Below are 22845 nucleotides of genomic sequence, written 5' to 3'. Positions count from 1 at the left end.
ACATTGGATTTTAGGACGACTGACGAGTATTCCGGAAAAATGAGCAACCCGGCAGCACTAGAACGCTGCGGATAGTCTGCATTGGCACCTCATTGCGGGAAAGTTTCATTTTCTCCAAAGAGCTGCAAACATCACTTTCTGTGGTCTTTGTACTGAGAGCCGGATGCTTAACGGTCGTCATTTTTCGCGCTACCTCTTTACTGCCTCAACCCAGCAATGGGAATTTGAGCAAAGTTGAGGCCTTTACCTTTACACATGCTGAGGTTATTCCAGTGTTGTTGTTTTTTAGCTCACTTCCATGTGGATTTGGTTTCCAGCGCCGTCCTCTGGAGCCCATTGAAACTCCTCCGCCACTACCACCGGTGCCGCCTCTGTACATGGATGTGGAAAAGTGAGCAACAAGCGCATTTTGTCCGTAGTACATGCCGCATATGTTCAGAGCAGCAGCACTCGCTAAGCCCTATTGTGCAGTGTGTGACCATGGGCTGCGGGTACATAATCGCCTGGCATGCGGAGCTTCTTTAGCGAGCCCTATTCTAAATTCCGAAAAACCTGTGGCGTCGGTAATCACATAGCCCATTAATTCAATATTTACTCATATTCATAGCCTTAGAGCTATTGTCAGTGGTGAATTTGTACTCACGGACAAGACATTATTACCCACGGACAAGACATTATTATGTTTTTTTTTAAGAAGAGGTAGAAAGAAATTTCATAACAGTAGAGGTGCAGAGGCTGGTCGGCGGTAAGGTGACCATGGGAAAGGGGAAAAAGGAGGCAGAATAAGAGTTTGGGTGGGACTATGTCATTGTACAATTATTTGCTTCAGGTGGTTAGATTCAGGCTCGGCGCTGTATGAAAGACCACTGAACAAGGGTTGAGGGCCAGCCTCTGTTTCTTGGTCTGGGCATCAATGGGGTTCCGATGAAGGAAAGAGGAAGAAAAGAATGTTTCTTCCCTATCAAATCACCATCCTACAACCGCTGATCCCGTGGACTGAAAGGTGCATGATGAGTTAGCACCAGTTTGGATGCTGAGACGCCTTTCTTGCAAAACATCATACAGCGGCAGAGGAACAGTTATTGGAAACTTTCTGCGAGTACAAAGAAACAAAATGATAACAGATCAAGGGAACCACACTTAGCAAGCTAACTATCTTAAGGAAAGGATCGGAAACCAAAGTAAGAAGGAATAAGTAGGAAACATGTTTGGAAAAACACGTTCAGTTTATGCTATTGCGGAGGAGAACAGTGTGTACACCTGCTGTGGGCAAACTATACCTTTAGTGCTATGTAGGATTGTTTTCCCGAATAGTTATGGTGCCGAGGTAATGGATTTAAGGGATTCCAATCTTCTTTTCTAGATATTTATTCCCGTTGGCTCCGAGCGCCAGCTATCCTGAGGGAAACTTCGGAGGCTACTAGATGGTTCGATTGGTCTTTCGCCCCTATACCCGGATCGAACGATCGATTTTCATGTCAGAGTCGCTTCGGACCTAGTGTTCTAAATTTATGGATTAGATATCCTACCCTATATTTTAATGTTAAGAGCTTGAGTGGAGAATAAATAGTTTAATTTCTTCGGCACGTGAACAGAGTTACGAATTTGCTATGTTAGAACTAGCGTCCAGAATATGCCAGTTCAATTGCAATTAGTCAGTGTTGTAGCGCGTGCAACAGCAGCAGCAGCTGCTCATCGCGAGTCTCGTGCGCTGACTTGAAGAAGTGGCTTTCGATTAGAAGAGACTGCAGTTTGGTGCTGTCTCTCGGTGCTCTGGACCTGCTCTCCTGTTTCTCTGGATAACACCCATTAAAACCCAACCTTCTGGTTACGGACCTAAACGGGACAATATTATCTAATTTTCGGGGTATAAGCACAACTTTGAAAGCAGCTGATGTCCACATAAGCTGTTTACGTGTTTTATGTACTGCCACTGGCCAATGTATCAGTTGTTGTTTTTTTCTTTTTTGAAACAAATTAGAATCACTAGCTCCTTGTATAGAGGCGTGATTGCGGCCGTATTCTGGCAATACAATCAATAAATTAAATTTTGTTTATATTCGCTGGATGTTTCAGCCCATCCAGCATTCGGACACCGCAAATAAGTGCAAAACGTTCAAGCTGGGTTGTTCGCACCGCACGCTCATTAAAGTATGCAGGCAAATAAACATTCTGCCAATATTCAGCACGCGAGTTTCACCCAGGGATATAAGAGGGTGCTTCTTGGACCACGAGCAAGCAGAACAAAGAGTGGATGATGGGATTACTCGGTCGCTTCGAACTGCTCTGCCTAAGAATTACAAGGTGCTGTGTTTTGGTCATATAAATTCCCCGTTCAGCACTTTTTACTTTCTCACCCGCTGACTACTGCATAAAAATATATTATTATATCCCTATAACTGGTGTAGGATTTAAGATCTGACGTCTGCCTTGATTGACAATTTTTTCTTGAAATGTTTAATTTACGTTCATCCTATTCGAGGAATCATGGTCGCACACAATAGAAAATAATCTTAGGAGGATAAAGTTGTGGGCCAATTAGTGCAGTGACATAATGACTAAAACCACAGCAGGCACTGGACGGAGACAGCGGGCTAGAGCAAAGTTGCAAGTAGTGGCCTTTATTGTCATCAGCCTCCATCCCGTGTGGGTAGCGGTTTTTAGTCTATAGTGAACTAGAATACGACCACATTCCAGGTCACTACAGCCACGTGCTGAAGGGCTGCCCAACACAATTTCTCAAGTTAGGCGGCCTTTGTGCAGGACATTTCACGATCATGAGGCAGAGGTTATGATGCAGCAGTTTTCACTGGTGTCCCGTCTCCTTTACATAAAAGACTGGTTCTCGTCTCCCATTCTGCGCCCAGAAGTACCCTGGACATGCGCCGCCACCAACTCTTGTATAACACGCGCGCGATTTGCTTTGTCTGATTTTTGGCTGATTCTATTCGATAATTTTGCTCGCATTTCTGTGAGCTGTTTCATTTCGGTTTTTATGAGTGTCGGCATTATTAGCCTGCTCCATATATTTTAAGAGAAAGCGAAGAGAGTCTTTGCAAGCAACATTCCTAACTTCGCGTGCTCAGTCATTGCATATAATATTTGTACTTTATGTTCGGGGTCAGATGCGCGCTGCCGTATTTAGAGCATGTCTTTATGAGGTGTTTCTCCGGCATCTCTGTTTCCGTGTTTTCTAGCACATATACCACGTTTCGATTTAGGCCGTGCAAGATTTGTAACTTGATCGGCTAAGCATTGTGTTCGCCCGCAGGAAAATAAGAATGCTATCCAGGCACTACGAACCACGTGGACACGTTACCCACAAACGCGTCACGCCCCCCCCCCCCCCCCCCTTCCAGATGACAGTCGCAATTCTGGAAGTGTCTGGGATATATGTGTGGGGTTGGCCAAAACCGCGCTGAGCATTTAGAGCATCAGCCGCTTTAAAAGAGCCTCCCCCCTCTCCATCTTAGAATTACTGGCGGTTGCGAGGTCCCTCTTCCCGCGAGACCAACCTAGAACTTTGGAGAAAAAGCACCTTAATCACAAATTAGTTAATTGGAAAATAAAAATATCCCTTGGTGCGCCAGACGGCTGGCATCTCTATACAAGCGGTTTTTCTGCCCTCCAATGTTTCATTTATGAAGTGTTCGCTATAATTAGCTCGGAAACTTCCAACTATATATACATATATATATGCACCCATCATCAGCGCGTTGTTTCTACTTCCGCTTTGCAATTCAATGTTCTTTCTAGATAATCACCATAAGACTAATTCTTGTCAATACCAATCAATATCATTTCAAGATTATGTGTGCTTGGTTAGTTAAATGCAGTTGCTTTATTGAACGGCGGAAGCGTGGGCCACGTTGACTGCGTCACCCACACCGCCCCACTAAACGTGCTGTATGTGGTTGCGCGACGGAGGTGGATACTGAGGTTACGGGCACAGAAATTAGGTGCCCTGGAGCGACCTGGGTGCGGCTTTTGCGGGGCACCATTAAACCTTCGAGCAATTCTCTGCTCCCAGACTGATTATTGTGCGTTTAGGCCTGACTCAGGTCACATGTAGCTTCCTCTGCCTGCAATGGCTCTCTATTTCACATTTGTATGTGACGGCCTTTTGTTCAGCCCCTAGCTGACTGTGCATTGCGCATACGGTAGAGCGCAGGGGAATATTATCATTTCTCTGAGTGAAAGCTCTCCATACTTGGTATCTACACGTTCTCTCGCAGAAGAGTGGACGATAGGTGGGAGCCCCTGACATTGCGTAGTTATATCAAGGAGCAGGCCGATGCCTCGGACGATGAGCACCGTGAGCCAGGTACGTCCGGTAAGTCGTCTCCCACCTTTTGCGCACCACAGCACTGCATGCCTTTCAGTTGTGTTGAACTACAGCACTTTCAAGCATGAATACCTCCAGCTGATGTGCTAATCATGTTACCAAATTATAGAGACACGGTCTGTGAACATACGGTATCACCTTGCCCGTGGACATCCAAGCTGTTGCATGCTATGAGTGGGAAGAGCAGGTGACTGCGGGAAGTTACTTGAAAGCTGTCGAAATATCGCGTCCTGCACCGGTGCTTTAGCAAGTGTTAAGCTTCCTCGTGGCTTAATTGTGCGTGTGACGACCTTCATACTTCGAGGTTGAACAGTGAGTGTATCGAGTGCAAGCTCCACTTCAGTGCGATAAGGCGCTGGCCGCTTACAGTTTGGCTCTTTACGATACCTGCGGCAACTTGAAATTTCGCGCACCTAGACACATAGGCGCGGCAAAAGGCACTTTAGCGCACATGAATTTTTCGAATTTTGCGCAACCCTGCCTGTTTTCGCCACTGAGAGGAACCCTACGTGCGATGCAGCCCTTTTCTCAAATGGGAGAAAAGAAGAAACTGCATCAAAGTGTGTTGCTTGGCGAGTTGGTGACCTATCAATGTAGTAGAAAATGGCGCAGAAGACGGGACAAGACAGTACACAACACGAGCGCCGGACTAACAACGTATTCAAAGCGAGCGTATGAATACACTCGGCAACAGATGCGCGGGAATGAAAAACAAGGGCCACAATGTCGACACGAAAAAAAAAAATATCATGCTAATCATTAGGAGTTAAGATAGGCAAGCACAAGGCGTAATAATGAAACAGTCGGTATGCTTGCGCATGAAGCCCCTTTGCGGTCAATGATAAGAGCTTCAAAGATTTCCGTGGGATGTTTCTCATGGTAACAATTTAGAATCATGCAGTGGGTTCTGCCCCATACAAACTGGAGCCTACGTGCAAGAAAGTTAACTTTTCAGGTCCTCGAATGGTTGCATGGGACAAGAGGCATAATAAGCGCTTTGTTGCCTGCCGCCCCCACGTTGTTTACGAGTTGCCTTTTTCTTGCAGGGCCTCGTATATAGGTCAGAGGGGGCGATGCATCAATGATCGCCTCAAAGAACATGCATCGTCCCTTGCTGACATTGTGCCCCAATTCAACTTGGCGCTGCACTGTAAAACTTGTCCGAATTCGAACCAGGGTGTGATTCTAAAATGTTACCATGAAAAACATACCAGGGAAATCTTTCAAGTTCTTATCATTGACCGCAAAGGGGCTTCATGCGCAAGCATACCGTCTGTTTCCTTATCACGCCATGAGTTTGCCTATCTTAACTCATAATGATTAGCATGGCATTTTTTTCGTGCTGACGTCGTGGCCCTTCATCTTTTTCATTCCAGCGCGTCTGTCCCTCAGCGTATTCATACGCTCGCTTTGAACACATTCAGTTGTTCGTCTGGCGCTCGTGTTGTCTACTGTCTTGTCCCGTCTTTTGCGCTATTTTCTACTACCATGAGAAAAGAAGAAACAAACGCATGATAGGACGCCAGCAGCTTGAACTGATTACGGCTCTTACGCAAACGTACCGATTCTTGGACAGGCATTGTAAAAATAGAATAGCGGGAAAATAAAACACAGCAGAAATACATGGGACGAGCGCTCATAGCTTCCGTTGCTATTCGTTTCATGACCGTCGACTGTTTTCATGCTTTTTGGTGAAGCCATGTGGTCTGTTGCATACCGAACCATGTTTATGTCGTGATTTTAACAGGAATATTCTGGCGCCACATCGGTGGCATCGTGTAACTCGAAAATGAACCGCTGGAAAATTTGGCAACCATGTTATGCTTCACCGAGTCTTAGAAGAACGTTGTGCAGCTGCTTTTGTCCAAGCAGTGCTCGGCATTGTAAATTACCCCCTGTTTTTGTACCAATGTGCTAAGTTGCATTAATGGCACTTTTATTCTTTTTTTTTTTCCCGGAACTAGGTGCGATGAAGCGCATTACGGACGGGTTACTTGCTCTGGTCGAAGCAATCGGCGAACGCTTCAACAACTTAAAAATTGGTCCCCAGTGCGGCGTGTAAGTTCAGTTCGTCACATCACTCTGTTTTCAAACAAATGTGAAAGTCCTGACGTGGCCGATTGTGGAAATTACAACTCAATAAACATAACTAAGTCTGTAGAGCAGTAGCAAAATTATTGAGAATTATTCATCTATCCTTCCAGTTACGCCAGTCTGCCGCAGTTGCGATGGCCAGAAACAAAAATTTGTGGGGAGGGGTGGCAGGACACCTAAGGGCATGCCGTGTTAAAGGCTCCCGTCCGCGGCTTACCCTGTGTATACTTGTTCGCGTATGTAGTACATCACGTTTGTAGCTCCTTTATTCGTAATCCCTGAATCGGCACCTCTGTTATCTTGCGCATATCTTTTAGCATACATTGGTGATCTCCTTATATCCAAATAGCCCCAACCACGCCGCATGAATGTGCCCCAGGTATAGTCTTAGGCGCCATACCTGATTCCTCTCTTATCGGAATCCGACACCTCCTCCAAAACCGGCCATGTCACGCCGCCGCGTGACGTCGTCGAACAACCCTGCGATGTAACAGTCTACCACAGCGATATCCTCGCTCTCAATGCCAACATTGCGACGCCCGAGTTTATGGAGAGCAGAGTGTTAACAACGCCCCCACGTTATTACGGGAATGGGCTTCAGATTGTCTTGTCTACCATTAACTCGTGTTGTTTGCTTTTAGGGCTTATGTACAGTCTTTGTCAAAAGTGTAGAGCCCATGGGGTCTTTTTCTGAGACACTTCGTGTGGCTTTTAATGCATTTACAGTGTTCCGAAACTCTATGTTAAGAATATTTTTGTCCTAGCCTCTCCAATGGGAGGGACCTCCACTAATGCTAAATTAGTGCCACTACACGGCTCACAAGCAGACCCCTTGGGCGCTACACTTTTGACAAAGGGTGTATTTCACATTATTCCACGCCCATCTTTTGCTGCTGAAATGCATATATGTCCTAGTACCAATTAATACCACACGTACTCGTCTGTGGTATGAATTTATGCATTTTGTTGCTGTACGGTACATTTACATTCATTTTACAATACCTGGTATGGTATGAACTCAACAAAAAAACATAACGTTTTGATAGTTCACTAATATCTGACCAACTGTTCCCACAGTATACAGTATTTCATCTATACGGTATGTCCTAGCTTGGGCATCGTGCCCTGGGCCTCTGCAAGCTGACAATAACAGCTTGGAGCTCAGGTGAACCATCAGAAATATTGTGAAAGTATAGAAACCGTCATCATCATCATCATCACAACCATTATTAGCGGAATCGCGCCCTCTGCAGGGTGAAGGCCTCTCCCATATTTCTTCAGTTAGCCCGGATGTGTACTAGCCGCATTCACTTTACCCCTGCAAACTTCCTAACCTTATTTTCTCGCTTTAACTTTTTCCGCCCTCTGCTACGCTTTATCATGGGATCTAATTTGTTACCCTTGGAGACCATCGGTTATCTTTCGTTCGCAGTGCATGTCCTACCCATGGTCATTTCTTCCTCATCATTTCGACTACAATGTCATTATTTCGAATAATTTCTATGACCTACTCTGCAAGCACCCTTTCTCTTAACGTTACGCCTACCACTTTACGTTCTATAACTCTCTGCGTTGTCTCCGACTTATGTAGAACCCTTTTCGTTAGCAGCCATGTTTCAGCCCCATAAGTAAATACCGGTAAGATACAGGTGTTTTATACTTTCTTCTTGAGCGATACTGTTAAACTGCTAGTCATACTCTAGGAGTGTATACCATATGCGTTATATCCCAATCTTATCCTAGTTGTTTTCCTTTTGTGGTCCGAATAAGCGGTTACTACTTATCTAAGTATACATATTCGCCCACCACTATCTGTGCTTCCTACAGTAAACTATTGTTCATTTCTGAGACTGCTGAATATTACCTTACTCTTCTGCACATTATTTTAAGTCCTACCTTGCTGCTTACCCTGCCTAGGGGATTTATCACACTTCGCGCTTCATCTCCTGAGTTACCCACCAAGGCAATGTTGTGAGCGAATCGCAGATTACTTAAATAATCTCGATCTACCCGTATCCCTAACTGCTCTCGTTCCAAGAATTCGAATGCTTCCTCTACGTCAGGTGTAAATGTACTGGGGAGATCGTGTCTCGCTGCTAAACACATTCCTTTATGAAAACATTATTACTTTATTTTTGGAAAGCTATGCTGTTCTGCCACTATAGATACCATTATGTACTTTCACATAAGGCTTATCAATAGCCTGACTTCGCATTCCCTTCATGACTGCTGAATTTTCGACTGTGAGCGAATTTCGATATCAACGAATTTCCATATCAACAGTGGCTAGTCATATTTCGGGCATATTTTTATCACTTTGTATAGATAACATCGATGGTAATGTACCCTTTCGAAAAACCTGCATATTCTTTGGTTGACCGATGTCTAAAGTTGCCTTGATTTTATTAGTCATTCCGTTAGTAATCCCGTTTTAAGAAACGGACAGTTATCTGATTGGTCTGTAGCTTTAAGCCGTTAGCGTCCACTTTTTTATGAATTAAGATAATGCTAGTGTCCCACCGAGATTCCGCTACCATCGCTGTCATAAGGCATTGCTTATATATTGTGGCCACTTTTTCTAGCACAATATTCTCACCGTCCTTCAACAAATCTGTAGTTATCTGATCCTTCCAAGCTGCTTTTCCCATTTTCATAGCTTTTATAGATTTCGTAAGCTCGCCCTTCTTTTATAGCGGCGCGTCTGATTATCATTCGCTACAGCCAATATCATTATTTTCGTATTTCGTATAGGTCAATATAGTTCTGCTGGGCTACTCTGATTATCGTTCCCATATTATCAGTGACATTGCCGCCTTGTACTTTAAATCCAATATCCGGTTTTTGCCGATGGCTAATTGCTTTTTCCCCGCTTTCAGGTTACCACCGTTCTTTAGAGCATTTTCGATTTTCACCATATATCCTAAGTGAGACATTTTACGGCTATTGATCAGCTTTGACAGCTCTGCCAGTTATATCTTGTCTGTTGGGTTGGATGAGACTCGCAATTGCTGTTTCCCACAGACGACCATTCTCCAACTCCTTTCATGGTCGTTATACCAACGGAAGCCCCGGCATTACCTCGTTTCGAGTTGTGCTTGGGCGATACGAAAATCGGATCCTCCTTGTCCCCTTCTCTTACATATTTCCGCTTAAAGCTTTCGTTCGCCTCTTCCTTCCTCACTCTCCAGATGCGTCCCTCTTGTCCACTTTAATTCTCGCTCTCCTGCTGAGCATTCCTTGAATCATTCATTTCTTCTTTCACATAGCCACCCTTCGCTTCCTTCTCGTAGCACCACCATCAGGCTGCGCATTCTTCGGCCCCCACCTTAACGGGCTCCTTCTACCGTGGTCAGTCTCCGGGCTTTTAACGCGCAGGACATCTTTACACTAGGCGGGTCACATTGTAAACGTGCTTTCACAAATGATGAACCTGTATCGCCATCATTCTGCAGCGATGGCCACAGCACGGCTGACGTTCATGGTGACGCCATGTCTGACGTGGGGAAGCGCAACGGAGGCGAAGCGGGCCCATCGCAAAGGGTTTGTCCTCGGTAAGTACGCATCATGAAATCGCAGCATCGGCGTGGCATGCCCTGGGTGCTTGCTGGGTGAAGAACAGGAGCATCTCCATTGGTCTCCGGTTTCATTTTCTTTTGCAGACAGTGTTGCGGTCACAACTTCGCGCCAAAATTCGTTTTAGGAGTTGTGCAAAATACAAGCAGGTATTTCATTCGTTCCACCCACTTCACTAGCTGGCCGACATGCGGTAATGACATTTTCAAACCATTGTTTTAAACGCTCATATGCGAGTAGCAAAGTTCTCGAGCGCTACGAAAATGGTAGGGCCAACAAAGGAAGTACTTTTGGCCACGCAGCCTCAGCGTAGCCCTATTGATTCATCAAGAAATGATCCGTAATAAGCGAACACTAACTCAAGCGCTCTCATCCACGTCTGGGTAAAGCGCTACCAGATTCTAGGCCTTCTGCGACGCTGCTTGCTTGGAGAAAGCACCAGTTTCTGCACTCGACGCGCCGCACAACTGAACGAGACAGTGATAGGCCATAGAAAAGACCGGTGTAATAAGCCGCACGGATGACTTTGTAGGCCGTGTATGTTTTATGCTTCGCGTGCTCTCTTTTCAGCAGAATGAAAAAGGGAGATTATTGTCGGAAACACCAGTTGAGGGGGGGGGGGGGGGGGGGGCATTATGGTGACACTGGACTACTTTCCTATTCGCACCTAACAGCTTCCTCCGATATTTAAATATTTGGGATTATGTCTGCTGATTATATTTGTAAGCACAAATAAAAAAAAAGAGGGGGAGGGGGACGGAATACATTACAGGAATCCTAACAACATTTATTCACATATATGTTCAATACAGAAAAATGTTTACGTTTTTGAAACAGCTAGCTTCCCACTTTATCTGGTAGAACCTGTCAATAGCTGTAGGCACCATACCATTGAAAAATGTCTGTACGCACCAAACCTAAACGAGTCCGATGTGTTGCGATATGGTTACTCGATGCGCTATGAGGGACCTGTGCCGCTTGTATTTTATTTTTGGCCGGTTGGGGGGGGGGGGGGGGAAGCGCCGTCTTTTTTTGTTTTCACTTGCCAGTGAACGGCGGTTAGTCTCTTCGGTACGTTTTTTTTTTTTTTTTTTTTTTTTTGTGCGCCTTGGATCAACAATCCAACGTTATTTGTAGGAGGTCAGGCTGACTCGGTGTAGCCTGTGCGGGAAAGCGCGCGGAAAGTGTGTTGTGTCATGCTGCATATTATGTCACACAGGCAACTAAGGACATCATGCGCGAAGAGCAGGGTTTAAAATCTGTTTGATGAAACCGCTTTAGAAAACTATTTAGAGATTCTACAGCTCGTCTAAAAGCTTTGCTTCTTATTGCAAGCTTGGGTGTGGAAGCTGTTCGTTATAAACGTGTCGAAAGTGATTTTGTCTTAGTTTATGTTCTGCTGATGGTATTGTGGTTTGCAGTGACAACCTCTCCAGAGAATTTACATTCACCTACATCTTGTTTCGCGAAAATGAAGTTTTGTGTTAAATGAGTGTGACCGATAGAAAGGCGACATAAAACGACTTCGATGAAACGCTCATCGTGACTACGTAACTTTCACTGTTCTATCCCTGGTTTCACGCAGCTAGGTTTAATTTGTTGTTCGCTTCCTCCTCCCATGAATCCTGCCATTTCTCTTTCAGGCTTCTTTTAAAAATTTTATGGAATCTTTATGCGGTACATTTACTTTTTCTACCCTAGCGTTCCGACGACTACGGCATTTACATCAGGTCTTTCATTACCGCTGATACAATAACAAGTACAATTTCACTTCTAATCCTTGTATTTACGCTGTTTTTACTATTGTGCTATATTTTTCCTAATACGGATTCCGTTCCATTACGGGAGTGTAAGCCTGTGATTACTCTGACTGCGTCGGTGTAAAATGCACTATTTTCAATGTTGCTCTTTATCATTTGTACTACAGCTAAGGAAATGGCTAAATAATTGGCAGTAAAAATTGATGCACAGTGAGGTAATGTAACTGTTATTTTCGCGTTTCACTTGTCCTACCCCACTCACAAAATGGAAAGCTGTTTTAGAACCATCGGTGTAGAATGCTCTGTGACCTTTGTACTTTTCTTCTTGGGCCTGAAACTATTATGCCTTCGTGCGGTGCCGGCCTTTTACGAAACCGTGTTGGTGCGAGGTCGTATACAGAGGGAAACCAGCACCAAGGGGGTACTAGGTGGGACTACTGGCAATATCAGGCAGCCTATTAATTAAGGTAAATTGAGGTCATTTCTCTTCAAAACGAAGAAAAAGCGTTTTGATAGCTTGAGTTTTGGCAATGAATAGTGTTCCTAATGTACACTTTGTCACTATAAGATAACAGAGGTATTATATGAGAGGGACCATACGTTTATTACGTAAGCACAAATAAGTTTTGACGCGCGCGGTAAGCACCACCAGAAATAAAATAAAATTGTGGTTTAGCTCTGGCTAAACCCAGCTGAATTGAGAAAGCAACGGCGGAAGCTTCTTTTACCTTTTTTGGAATAACAGCGCGAAGGACGAGGACTTCGTCCTTATTCCAAAATGTATAACCAACTAGCCGGCACCTCAACGCTTGTTAACTTCTTTTACCTGCTGCATTATTCCCTTATGACAATCAATCAGTGTAAGCTGCTACATTATTGGGGACACTTGAGCTCATCCTTTTGAGGGTATGACGCGAGAGCGTAAGCTACACCAGCCCACATACAAAGCCGTATGGACGTGCCTGCGTGTCGTATAGGGGTAGAATGCAAACGGCAGGCTGATTCTGATATCACCTTCTCATATGAAAAGCCCGACTTCGCAGCTCCTGCCCGTGGCATAGGGGTAACGTGAATTGTCATGGCAGGCTAATTTATTTATGAGGAGACCGCAGCTCTTCACGGCTTTAGCTGTCGGAGTATTGCTTTCGCAATAAAAAAGAAATCATATAAGCTAACATTGATGCCACAGAGACCGCACTGCAACGCTCGTGACTAGGCTGGAGAAATCAGGCGATGAGTGAATATTTCTCAGCGTGCCGAAAATCCGCCACATGAACACGGTCGCTGTCTTCAAAGTCCGACGAGGCAAAGCGTTGCAAGCAGAGAGGAACCTGTGGCGGTGATGCCTGTCACATGGCATCAGTGCGTGGCCGGGTGGGACGCAATGGTCCTCTGAAGGCGACAACCGGGCTGAAACTAAGAATGGAGGAGCCTGTACAAGCGATCCCGCTATAGTTAGGCAGTTTGTAATGAAGAGATCAAACTGGTGAAGGTCAGTTTGGCGTATGTCGTTTAACGTCCGAAAGTGACTCACTCTATGAGAGACGCCGTAGTTCAGGCTGCGGAAATGTCGACTACCTGGGGTTCTTTAACAGGCAATGAGGTCACACACAGGGGCCATGCATTTCCCCGTCCATCGAAAAGGAGTCCGGAATTCTGATCCCGCTTCTTTAAGCTCAGCACTCGAGAGCCCTAACCACTGTGTCGCCGGGGCTTCCATTCAATTCTTCGTCAGGAATTGGACCGCTATCAATCTGCGCCGACCACCACCATGTCTAATTTTCGACCACATTTACCCAATGGATCTAGGAGAACTAGTTGACAGCAGAACAACGAACTCGCCACAAAGCGCAGCATCAACCAAGGCGGTCAGGCATATGAAAATGCATGATGGATTTCTTGATGAAGGACAATGCGCCGTTCTGCAGAGCAGCGCTGACGGATAGCCGCACGAGCGCGGTTGCACTGAAGACGCCGATGGGTTAGCCAGTTGTGTACCAGTCTGCCCACCGCTCGCGTGCTCCGTTTTATCTTTTGTGTACCTGTACATTTTAGTGCATGAGTGGTACCGCCTCAGTTCGTAATCAAGTGTTTCACTTCCATGCAGCTATTGCTTTTCACACGCTGAATTCATTACAGTAAAAAAACTGGACACACAACATCAAGTGCGAACACGGAACTGCTGCCAAATAAAAAAAGTTTCTCATATTTATATCAGGAAGTACACGTGCCGCCAGGTTAGAACTAAGGTGCAAAAAAATACAAGGCTTCAAAGCTGCTGAACCAAATACTGAGCGAAAGTATTAGCTGCGGGGGACCGAGCGTTCTTCTTCGTCCCTTTTCCTCTTCCTCAGCCCACCTATAAAGCCCCGCTTTAACCAAGCCGTATGAACGTGCCTTAGTGGCCTATAGGGATAACGTGAATGCCAGGGTCCTAGCAGGATGATTCTAACATAACCGTCCCATGTGAAACTCACCCAAGTTGGCAGCTCCTGCCGACCGCTTGAGTTGGTGGCCTAGCCGCCCAGCTCTCACCCTAGTGTCACGTGGGGTGTGACGTCACAGCGTCCCGTGGGTAAAACGTGGCTACCGGCCGCGCTACGCTGAAGGCTCGAAACTAAAAAAAAAAATCCTTAGCCGCATAATATAAAAAAAGCAGTTGGAAACCAAAGAACAGTAGCAAGGCCAAGCGCACACACCTCCTGGAAAGCCCACCATGGAAACATGTCCCGCGACAAGCTGAAACCTAACTTAATCGGACACCAGACGACTGTGTCATACACCACTCCTTAACCTGAAGGTGACAAGGAAGCATCGCTAACCCATTTCTCGTCTCCGATAGAACTAATCGTGAAAGCTTCTACTGTCTTCCAATGCTTCTTACATGTGCGATGAAGAAGAGTTTTCAGAAAACACCCTACAATTTTTGCAACGGTGCCGGTGCGTTGCTAGCTTACTCGGGTGGTGTATTACATGGCACTTGTAGTCGAACCCTCAAAACTTCGTTGATCTAATCCAACCTAATCTTTTCTTCTGACGCCGTCCTCCTCACTCTCCAGATGGGTCCCGCTTGTCCACTTAAATTCTATCTCTGCTGTTAAGCATTGCACCGGTCTCGACATATATGTCTGCTTTCACGTAATCACCCTTCGCTTCCTTCTCGTACCGCTATCCTCAGGTTGCGCATTCTTCGACCTTCGCCTTATCCTGCCTGTTCACTGGCTCGAGCCGGCCCAAGTGCCCTTTTTTGGCCCCACCCGTGGGCCGGACACTGCTCCCTCGGAAGTATACAGCGCCGGGCTCCGTCTGGGACCGGTATATATTTTTATTGGACGGGCCGGGCTTCCAAATCCGTAAAACACCCAACTTTTGCGAAATAACGAATATGGCCGTGGTGGGCCAGGAGTCTCTAAGGAACAGCAGGAAACATCCTTCAAGTGCGAGAGGTCCCAGTTCCCTCCAGGCGGTGATCCTGCTTTCCCGCACGCGCACTCACCGTGTACTGATCTTTCTCCAAACAAAATGATTTATACCAATACTTGCTGTACCCCAGTAGCCGAGTAGTATGGCCGCTTCTAACCTGCTGAATTTGGAGTTTCCGAATTTTCTCCTTCCTTCACACTAGCGCTGATGGTCAGGTATCTGTTTCGAGATTCGCGCCACGCTGTCGCCTCTCACGCGTCTTTGTGGCTTGCCGCTGGCCTCGACATAGCCGCCTGCTTTAAAGCTGCATATCGCATATATGTGGGGCTTGAGTTGCCTCTTGTTTCTCGACGCAGGTAATGGAGTGGCTGAATGAAATTATCGAGTATACTAGGCCACATCACCCATTGCTCATGTTTGAGCTAGCGCAGTTTTGGAGAAGCGAAGAAGCCGCGTACCCCAATCGGTTACAGCAGGTTGGGTCTGGCCCTGGTCTTAAATTTAAGCACAGGACCGGTCAGGCTCTTTCAGCGTCCGCTCAAGCGGAGACTCCTGTACCGACATTGGGCCAGGCGCAGCCTCGGAATTTCGGCCTACGCACACCTCTAAATCTGCTCCTTCTACGATGTTAAGACTCTGGGTTCTTTGTGTAGCTGTCACCTTTCGAGTGTGCACTTTAAGCTTAAGTTACATTTAGACCCTGTATACGTGCTTGCACACGTGTTGCGCCACAACGTTCTATTTGTCGATGTCATGCTGCAGGTGTGGCCAATCGCAGGCCCAGAAGACCGCAAGTGAGCAACTAAGTGAGGAAGAAGGCGCCAAGGAAGGACCTACCGCCTCCAGCATTCGGGGTCCTTTGACACGGTAAGGCCTACACGTCATGACGGCCCTGAGTGCTCTTCCTTGATGGGCGAAAAGCAGCCTTTTTTCCGTCGGGCATCGATTTCATTCTCTTCTACAAACGTCGTTCAAAGTGTGGTGCCGAAGATATGCATCGAAAATTGTTAGAAGCTGATTGTAAGCAGACATTTCCTTCGTCCTTCATTAACTTGTCGACATTGTCTTTTTCAAACTACGGCTTTAAACGCTCAGGTCCTATTAGGAATGTTGGCGACCGCCGCGAACATGGTCTCACCTCGTAAGTATACTTCCGGCAATGTAGCCTTAGCGTAGCCGTTTTTATTCCTCAGAAAATTAAAGTCCGCGAACGTTAAAAAGCATTATGTTACAGCGCGCGTTCCACTTTAAGTGTGCCGCAATGAAAGCGCTCTCATTTGCGACTGAGTTGTGCGCTGACAGGTTCCCGCCTTTGTGACGAAATTGAGCTTTGCGTTGATGCTTGCTCGCAGCGAACTGCTGCAGTCGATGAGCCGCAAAATTGATTCAGGACGCTTTCTATCATGCCGCGCATGACCCTGCTGTAATCGCGGCGCAGTCGGGCGCGCGTGGCACAATATCACGCGGTATTTTTTAAGCTGAATGAAAAGGACTACGCTATGGCATCATCGTCGAAAGCACCTGGGTCGGACTATTTTGATGGCGTTGGACAAATCGCACCTCAGAGCTTGTACCGATATTTAAAATGTTGGATTATGCTGACTAACAATATCTGTAAGTGCAAGTAAAAAATAAGTGCGTACATTACAAGAATCCTAGTGACCTTTTTTACTTGATTTCAATATCGAATAATACTCACGTTTTTAAAATTGTTGTCCCCATATCGTTTGAAGAACATCATTCGCCATTTAGTGCAGGCTCATGTTAATTTGTAACGGCAACCGATATTTCCGTACTCTTTCAATGTGGGAAATGCAGTTCCCCGTCTTCAAATTCCTCCGTGGATGCGGCCTCCTGCGAGGGCACTCTCCTTCTCTCGTTTCATGTGGAATTTAGTTTCCGATTTTGTTGCATGGTCACAGGGTTCAGAGAGATTCGCAGTGCGCTTGGTTTGATGGTATGCAGACGCCGCTCTTTTGAGAAGCAACAGAAAGCGAATGCATAATCCATCCACCATGATCTGATCTCTATAAAAGCTTTCTCTGACAGCGTATGCATTCTCCACAACACACTTCGTTCGAGAGAAGAAATATTGTTACCATCGTGCTTGTGTGCTGTGCAGCAAAGTCATATTCGGTTGTTGTACGTACTGGTTATTCGGTACATTCGGTGCTCAGTTGAAAGTTTCCCTAACGCTCATCACTGGGACACTAAATGCCGGCTGCGTTGTCCTCGCTATGTGCAGCGGCAGTTAAGACCGTTAGCATGCAACAGCTACAGAAATCACAACTCCTTCAACTTAGTTGCAATCAGGTTCAACTGCTTTGCAGGATGTTCTTGACTATAGTGTTTGTATGTCGACCACATTTGTTGGGGTGGGCGCAGTTTTTGCTTAACGCGATGAAACTTGTGACTCTGGAATCTTGCTTAAACCAGTTTCTTGGTGCACCCGGGGTCTTTTTCATTCCCGAAGCGTTCTTTAAAATATTACTGCAAGGCATTTCCATGGTCACATATTCCCACCCAGATATTCTTGTTTTCGTGAACTGTGAAATGATGTTCGCCAAGTGGCAGCGTAACACGCGCAACACACCATTCTGTTTGTTGTCATTCACTCATGCAGCGCCATCCTGGGCCGTACTAAAGGTGAACGGCCCAGGATCGAGGAAGACATGCAGGCTGTCGAGGAGAAAGACGCCGTCTTGATCCGAGAGGTTCGCGACCGGGCCCGTGGCAGGTCTCGCCGCATGCGGAACTAAGTCTCACGCTGAAGCGATGCGCCTGTGAGACCCAGTGAGTCAGCAGCGTGCCACCACCGCAACGGCGCCTTGCTGCGCGCCTCCAACAACTGATCAACCGATGAGCGGCGGCTTTAACCATGGAAATCGGCATACCTGAGGTTGCGGAAGGCCGCGCGGGTCTCGTCACCGCACGCTTCACCGTGAGAGCGCGCGGCGATGCGCTCTGAACTGCTTCAGTTATTTCCATGTGTTTGTAACATGGGCTAAGACCCAAACTAGAACAACCGTCTCAAAATGGACCGTCATTGTAGAGAAACGTGTTCGTGGTTGCCGGCGTCGAGGAAACCGCAGCGATGGTCTACGCTTCGGAAGCAATGAGATACCGATCCTGCAGCGGGACGCCCTCTCGCCGATGCAGGTACCGGCAGCGGTACTGGCAGTGGTGCCGGCAGTGGTGCTTCTGGCCGCTCGACCGACCAGTTTTCACAGCAGGCGATGAAATACACCTTCGTGGCATTCGGCGCGATGTTCACCGGTGTCGGAGGCTTCCTTGTTGTAGCTTGGGGTACACCTCCGCTGAATGAACGCGGCAACGAGATCAAAGATTAATTCAGTCACATGCCCCGCTGCAAGAGCTGAGTTTCTGGGCGCTGCTGCTCTCCTCACAATAAAGTTCTCATAAAATTAACTATGGATATCAGGTTGACTCATGATTCTTTACAATTTACAAATAACAATCATGCACCCAATTGCAATACCAAAAAGTTTATTAACGAATCTTAGTTGATTATTCCACTGAAGACCACATCCAACCCGTTTTATAGAAACTGCCTAGACCCTTGATAACTTCTCGCAACAAAAATAATTTTACCTCTGAAAGTAAATTTTCATAAAATTACTTAGTCTTCCTGTAACACCCTGTGTGTATATATATATATATATATATATATATATATATATATATATATATATATATATATATATATATATATATATATATATATATATATATATATATATATATATATATATATATATATTATATATATTATATATATTGTTGTGACCGCGCATGGTCCGCGCTCGCGCGCACTATTGTGCGCCTTTGGGCATGGTATTGATATGTGCTGTTGGTGCAAGGGCTCTAAGTGCCTGTCTTCACATGAATCTTTTTGTGAGAGCATGCTTTGCTTTGTAGTGACCATACAACTGTCAAGTTGGCCCTGTCAAGGGAACGTCAAGGAAAATACAAATAAACGTCGCCCTGTGAGATATAGCCGGAAGTGCTTTTGTTCAACTGTTCACCCTTCCCGTCGAGAGGCGCTATTGTCAGGTGAGGAATGTCTATTGTCCAAAGGAGACGATAGGAGTGACACGTCCGCTGACGTACAGGAGAAGAAAGGAGCATGAGGATTACGGCCATTAGAGGATTTCCCGTGAATGCAGAAAAGAGTTGCAATTGCCGGAAAAGGACAATGCTGGGAGCAGTGTTCGTGGCGCGCACGTACACTTGGGTTTCTGAGAAGGAAATACACTTGCCGGAACCAACATAGCGGATCTTTGCAGAAGAATCGAAATTTACCTCCTCGCCGTTCCCAAGCTCTACCCGACAACAAGTGACCACGCCCGACGAAACAATACTGGACCAGTCAGTGCATCAGACCATCAGTACAGTGATGTGTTCGATTCGTTGCCGATATCTGAGGGGTGTGCCCTGGAACTGATTGGTCAGCATCTTCAGAGAGGGGCGGGACATAGGGGATTTAAGGACGTTGCAGAGCACGAAATGAGACTCTGAGCCCTGGGTAAACGGCTCATCCAGTCGCTTCTCGCTATGAACCCTTAACGCTTGCCATTTTGCTGATATACCCTTTTATTTCATCTAAATAAGTTTTCTCAAAGTGCCATTAAACATGCCTTTATATATATTTTACCAACTTCGAAGATTCAATGCTTCATCAACCCGGAGTCTCTGCTGTTACGTTTCTCCACCAACAAGTGGGATCGCTGACGCGGCCACCGCATAGCAACAGGAAAAACCGCGAGCGGATCGGCCATTTCGACGCCGTTCATCGGCCGCGCAACGCTTCCTCCCGCGGGCAAGTATCGACGAGATCTTGCCACGCGCCAAATGTGAGTGCGTGCGTGTGTGTGCAAACGCCGGCCAAGCATGGAGCTCGTGAGAGAGTGCGCCGCCACCCTCGCCCGTCTGCAGGAGGTGGAGGAGATGCAGGTCGGACCACCTGCTATTGAGTCATCCCTTCGTGCCCAGACTTGTCGGGCTCTCCATTTCCTGTGAGGGTTTTCCCTTTACCTGTGATCTGGAAAACCTATAAAAAGCAGCGGCCGACTCCGCTGAGACAGACTACTTTGACGCGCCTTTGGCACGACGCTAGACACCAGCTGTGTGAGAGTGTCTGTAATCTCTCCGGGTCAGCTTATCTGCCCGTTTCTTCATGATGTTGTAGTAAAGGTTGTTTCGTTAGAAGACGCCTCGTCTTTGCTGGAACCGTTGATGCCGTCCGCCGAGTCACGGAGCCGCCAGGCCAACGCTAGCGAGGGGCCGCGCGCCGCATCTAACAACTGGTGAACATCGGTGGGGTGACGACGACCAAGCCGTAACCGTGGTCGGAGGGACGAGCCAGGCGATACCGTCGTCCAACAACTGGTGAACAACAGAGGGACGACGACGACCAAGCCGTAACCGTTGTCGGATTGACGAGTCAGGCGATACCGTCGTCCAACAACTGGTGAACAGCGGAGGGACGAGGACGACCAAGCAGTGACCGTGGTCGGTGAAACGAGCCAGGCCTGACCGAGGTGCAACATCTGGTGGGAAGAGCGGAGATGTCCGAGGCGTGACCCGTGCAACAAGCAGCTCAGCGGAAAGGCGGGAGCAGTGCAACGAGCCCTGTGTGACGACTGGTTGCTTGCAGCAGAACGACTGCGTTGGATTCTTGGCTTCGAGGTTTGGTGAGTGCGGGACTTTCTTCTACTGAGTCTTGCCAGGCTTTTGTTTAGTAGAGAACAGAGCTGGTAATTGTGTTGTTGTTGCTGGGTTAATTGTAGCAAGGCGATAGTGGGCAGTAGAGAAGGCAGCACTCGGAACAGCCATGGGTTTGGATTTGAAGTCGTTGCGCAAACCGAAATTGCTGGAGCTTGCGGAGGAGTTAGGTCTGAATTTGTCAGACAAACTCAGAAAACCAGGGCCGGCTTGCACGATAAAGTCCGAGCTAAGTCCAGACTTAAATGGTGTCTTTAGAAAGACCAAGTTTATTTAAGACGGCTCGTGTTCCGAACGTCGATCGCTTCGGGTTCATGTTCACCAGAGTGGCTTCCCAGAACGGCCTCAGCAACCACTTGGGGCATTTTTCCTCGTAACACAATATTATGCCGCAAAAAGCAATGGCACGGATTTTACACAACGCAAAATTGACGGAATGTGTACATCCTAAAGCAGGGACAGTGCCAGCGCATCCCTGTATTTCCCTAATTTCTCTACCTAGACACCTGGCGTCCTTGTGTCTTAACCAAGACAGCACTAGAGTCGTAATCATACAAGCGACTTATTCAAGTCAGGACTGAAGCCCAGTCTTTACTCCAGTCTTAAGCCGCCATGCTAGTGGCCTATTCTTTAGACTCCAGTTAAGTCTGGACTTAGCTAAGACAGTCTTAAGATTGTTTTGTGCAAGCGGGCCCAGAAGTGTTAAAGGCTATTCTTGAGTTGAAAGCTGAAGATGACGAGCTGTCGGAATTCCTTGAGATCATTGAACGTCACGAGAAAGAGGAACGTGAACGCCAGGAAAGGCTAGGAAAAGAGGAACTTGACCGCAAAGAAAGGCAAGAGAAAGAGGAGCGAGACCATCAATTCGCTATGGAAATGAAACATCTCGAAGTAAACGCGGGACGCGCTGGTAGTGCAAGTTGGGCTCACGGTGCAGGAGAACGGGAATCGTTCAAAATGGGTGACCTGATGCGGACGTTTAAGCTTGGAGAGGACATTGGTTTGTTCCTGGTTAACTTCGAGCGAACGTGCGAGAAGCAAGGGTTTTCTCGGGAAACGTGGCCACAGCGCTTGCTCACTTTGTTACCCGGTGAGGCGGCAGACGTAATCGCTCGCTTGACAAAAGAGGAAGCAGAGGATTACGAAAACATGAAATAAAGTCTGCTAAAAAAGTACAGGCTGTCAGCAGAAGCATTCCGTCGGAATTTTCGGGAGTATGAGAAAAGCAAAAGTGAGTCGTATACAGAGTTTGCCTACAAGCTCATGTCAAACATGTATGAGTGGCTCAAAAAAGGAAAAGCGTATGGTAACCACGATAAGGTTCTGCAGTGTTTCAGGCTGGAACAGGTTTACAGTCGGTTAACCTAGAACGTGCGATATTGGGTCATGGATAGGCCAGATGTTAGTACGGTGGATAGAGCTGCCGAGCTAGCTGAAGAGTTTGTGACGCGTCGGGCTCGTGGGGCTAAGGACGGTCAACAGGGGGAATTCGGCTCTAAGTTTGAGAGGCCGAAGTTCAAGCCCTTTAAAGCTAAGGAGAATAAAAGTGGTGCGGATGCGAGTCAAAGCAGTCCGGCCGACGATAAAGCGACGGTGGTAACCGAAGCCGAACGGAAAAAGAGGTTCGAGGCAAAGCAATCGCGCGTCTGTTATACGTGCCAGAAGCCTGGTCATTTTTCGGTGCAGTGTCCAGAGACAAAACCAAAGATCGTGCTTTTTTCATTATGCAGAAGTGACGAGGACATGAAGCTTCTCGAACCGTACACTCGAGACCTCGTGAACGGAAAACAGTGTCGAGTGCTTCGCGATTCTGCGGCTACCATGGATGTGGTTCACCCCTCTTACGTAGAACCAGAGATGTTCACGGGTGAGTGCGCGTGGATCAAACAGGCCGTGGAAGCTCGC

General features: G+C 46.8%; 1 protein-coding gene across 1 annotated transcript in view; it reads left to right on the top strand.

Moving 5' to 3' along the window:
* The window catches only part of LOC146202034 (uncharacterized), a 30125-nt gene extending 11534 nt beyond the window's left edge, over positions 1-18591 (top strand). Inside the window, exons 2-7 of the mRNA XM_084600070.1 lie at positions 318-391; positions 4236-4324; positions 6310-6403; positions 9892-9990; positions 15958-16062; positions 17819-18591. Coding sequence (XP_084456196.1) covers positions 318-391; positions 4236-4324; positions 6310-6403; positions 9892-9990; positions 15958-16062; positions 17819-17954 — 597 coding nt within the window. The 3' untranslated portion in view covers positions 17955-18591. The remainder of the gene's footprint in view (positions 1-317; positions 392-4235; positions 4325-6309; positions 6404-9891; positions 9991-15957; positions 16063-17818) is intronic.
* The last annotated feature ends 4254 nt before the right edge of the window (positions 18592-22845 follow it).

Source organism: Amblyomma maculatum, chromosome 1, assembly GCF_055883805.1.
Source record: "Amblyomma maculatum isolate TAMU_Amacu chromosome 1, ASM5588380v1, whole genome shotgun sequence".
Classification (NCBI taxonomy): domain Eukaryota; kingdom Metazoa; phylum Arthropoda; class Arachnida; order Ixodida; family Ixodidae; genus Amblyomma; species Amblyomma maculatum.
Note: the sequence above shows the minus strand (reverse complement) of the source record. Positions and strands in the feature narration are given on the sequence as shown.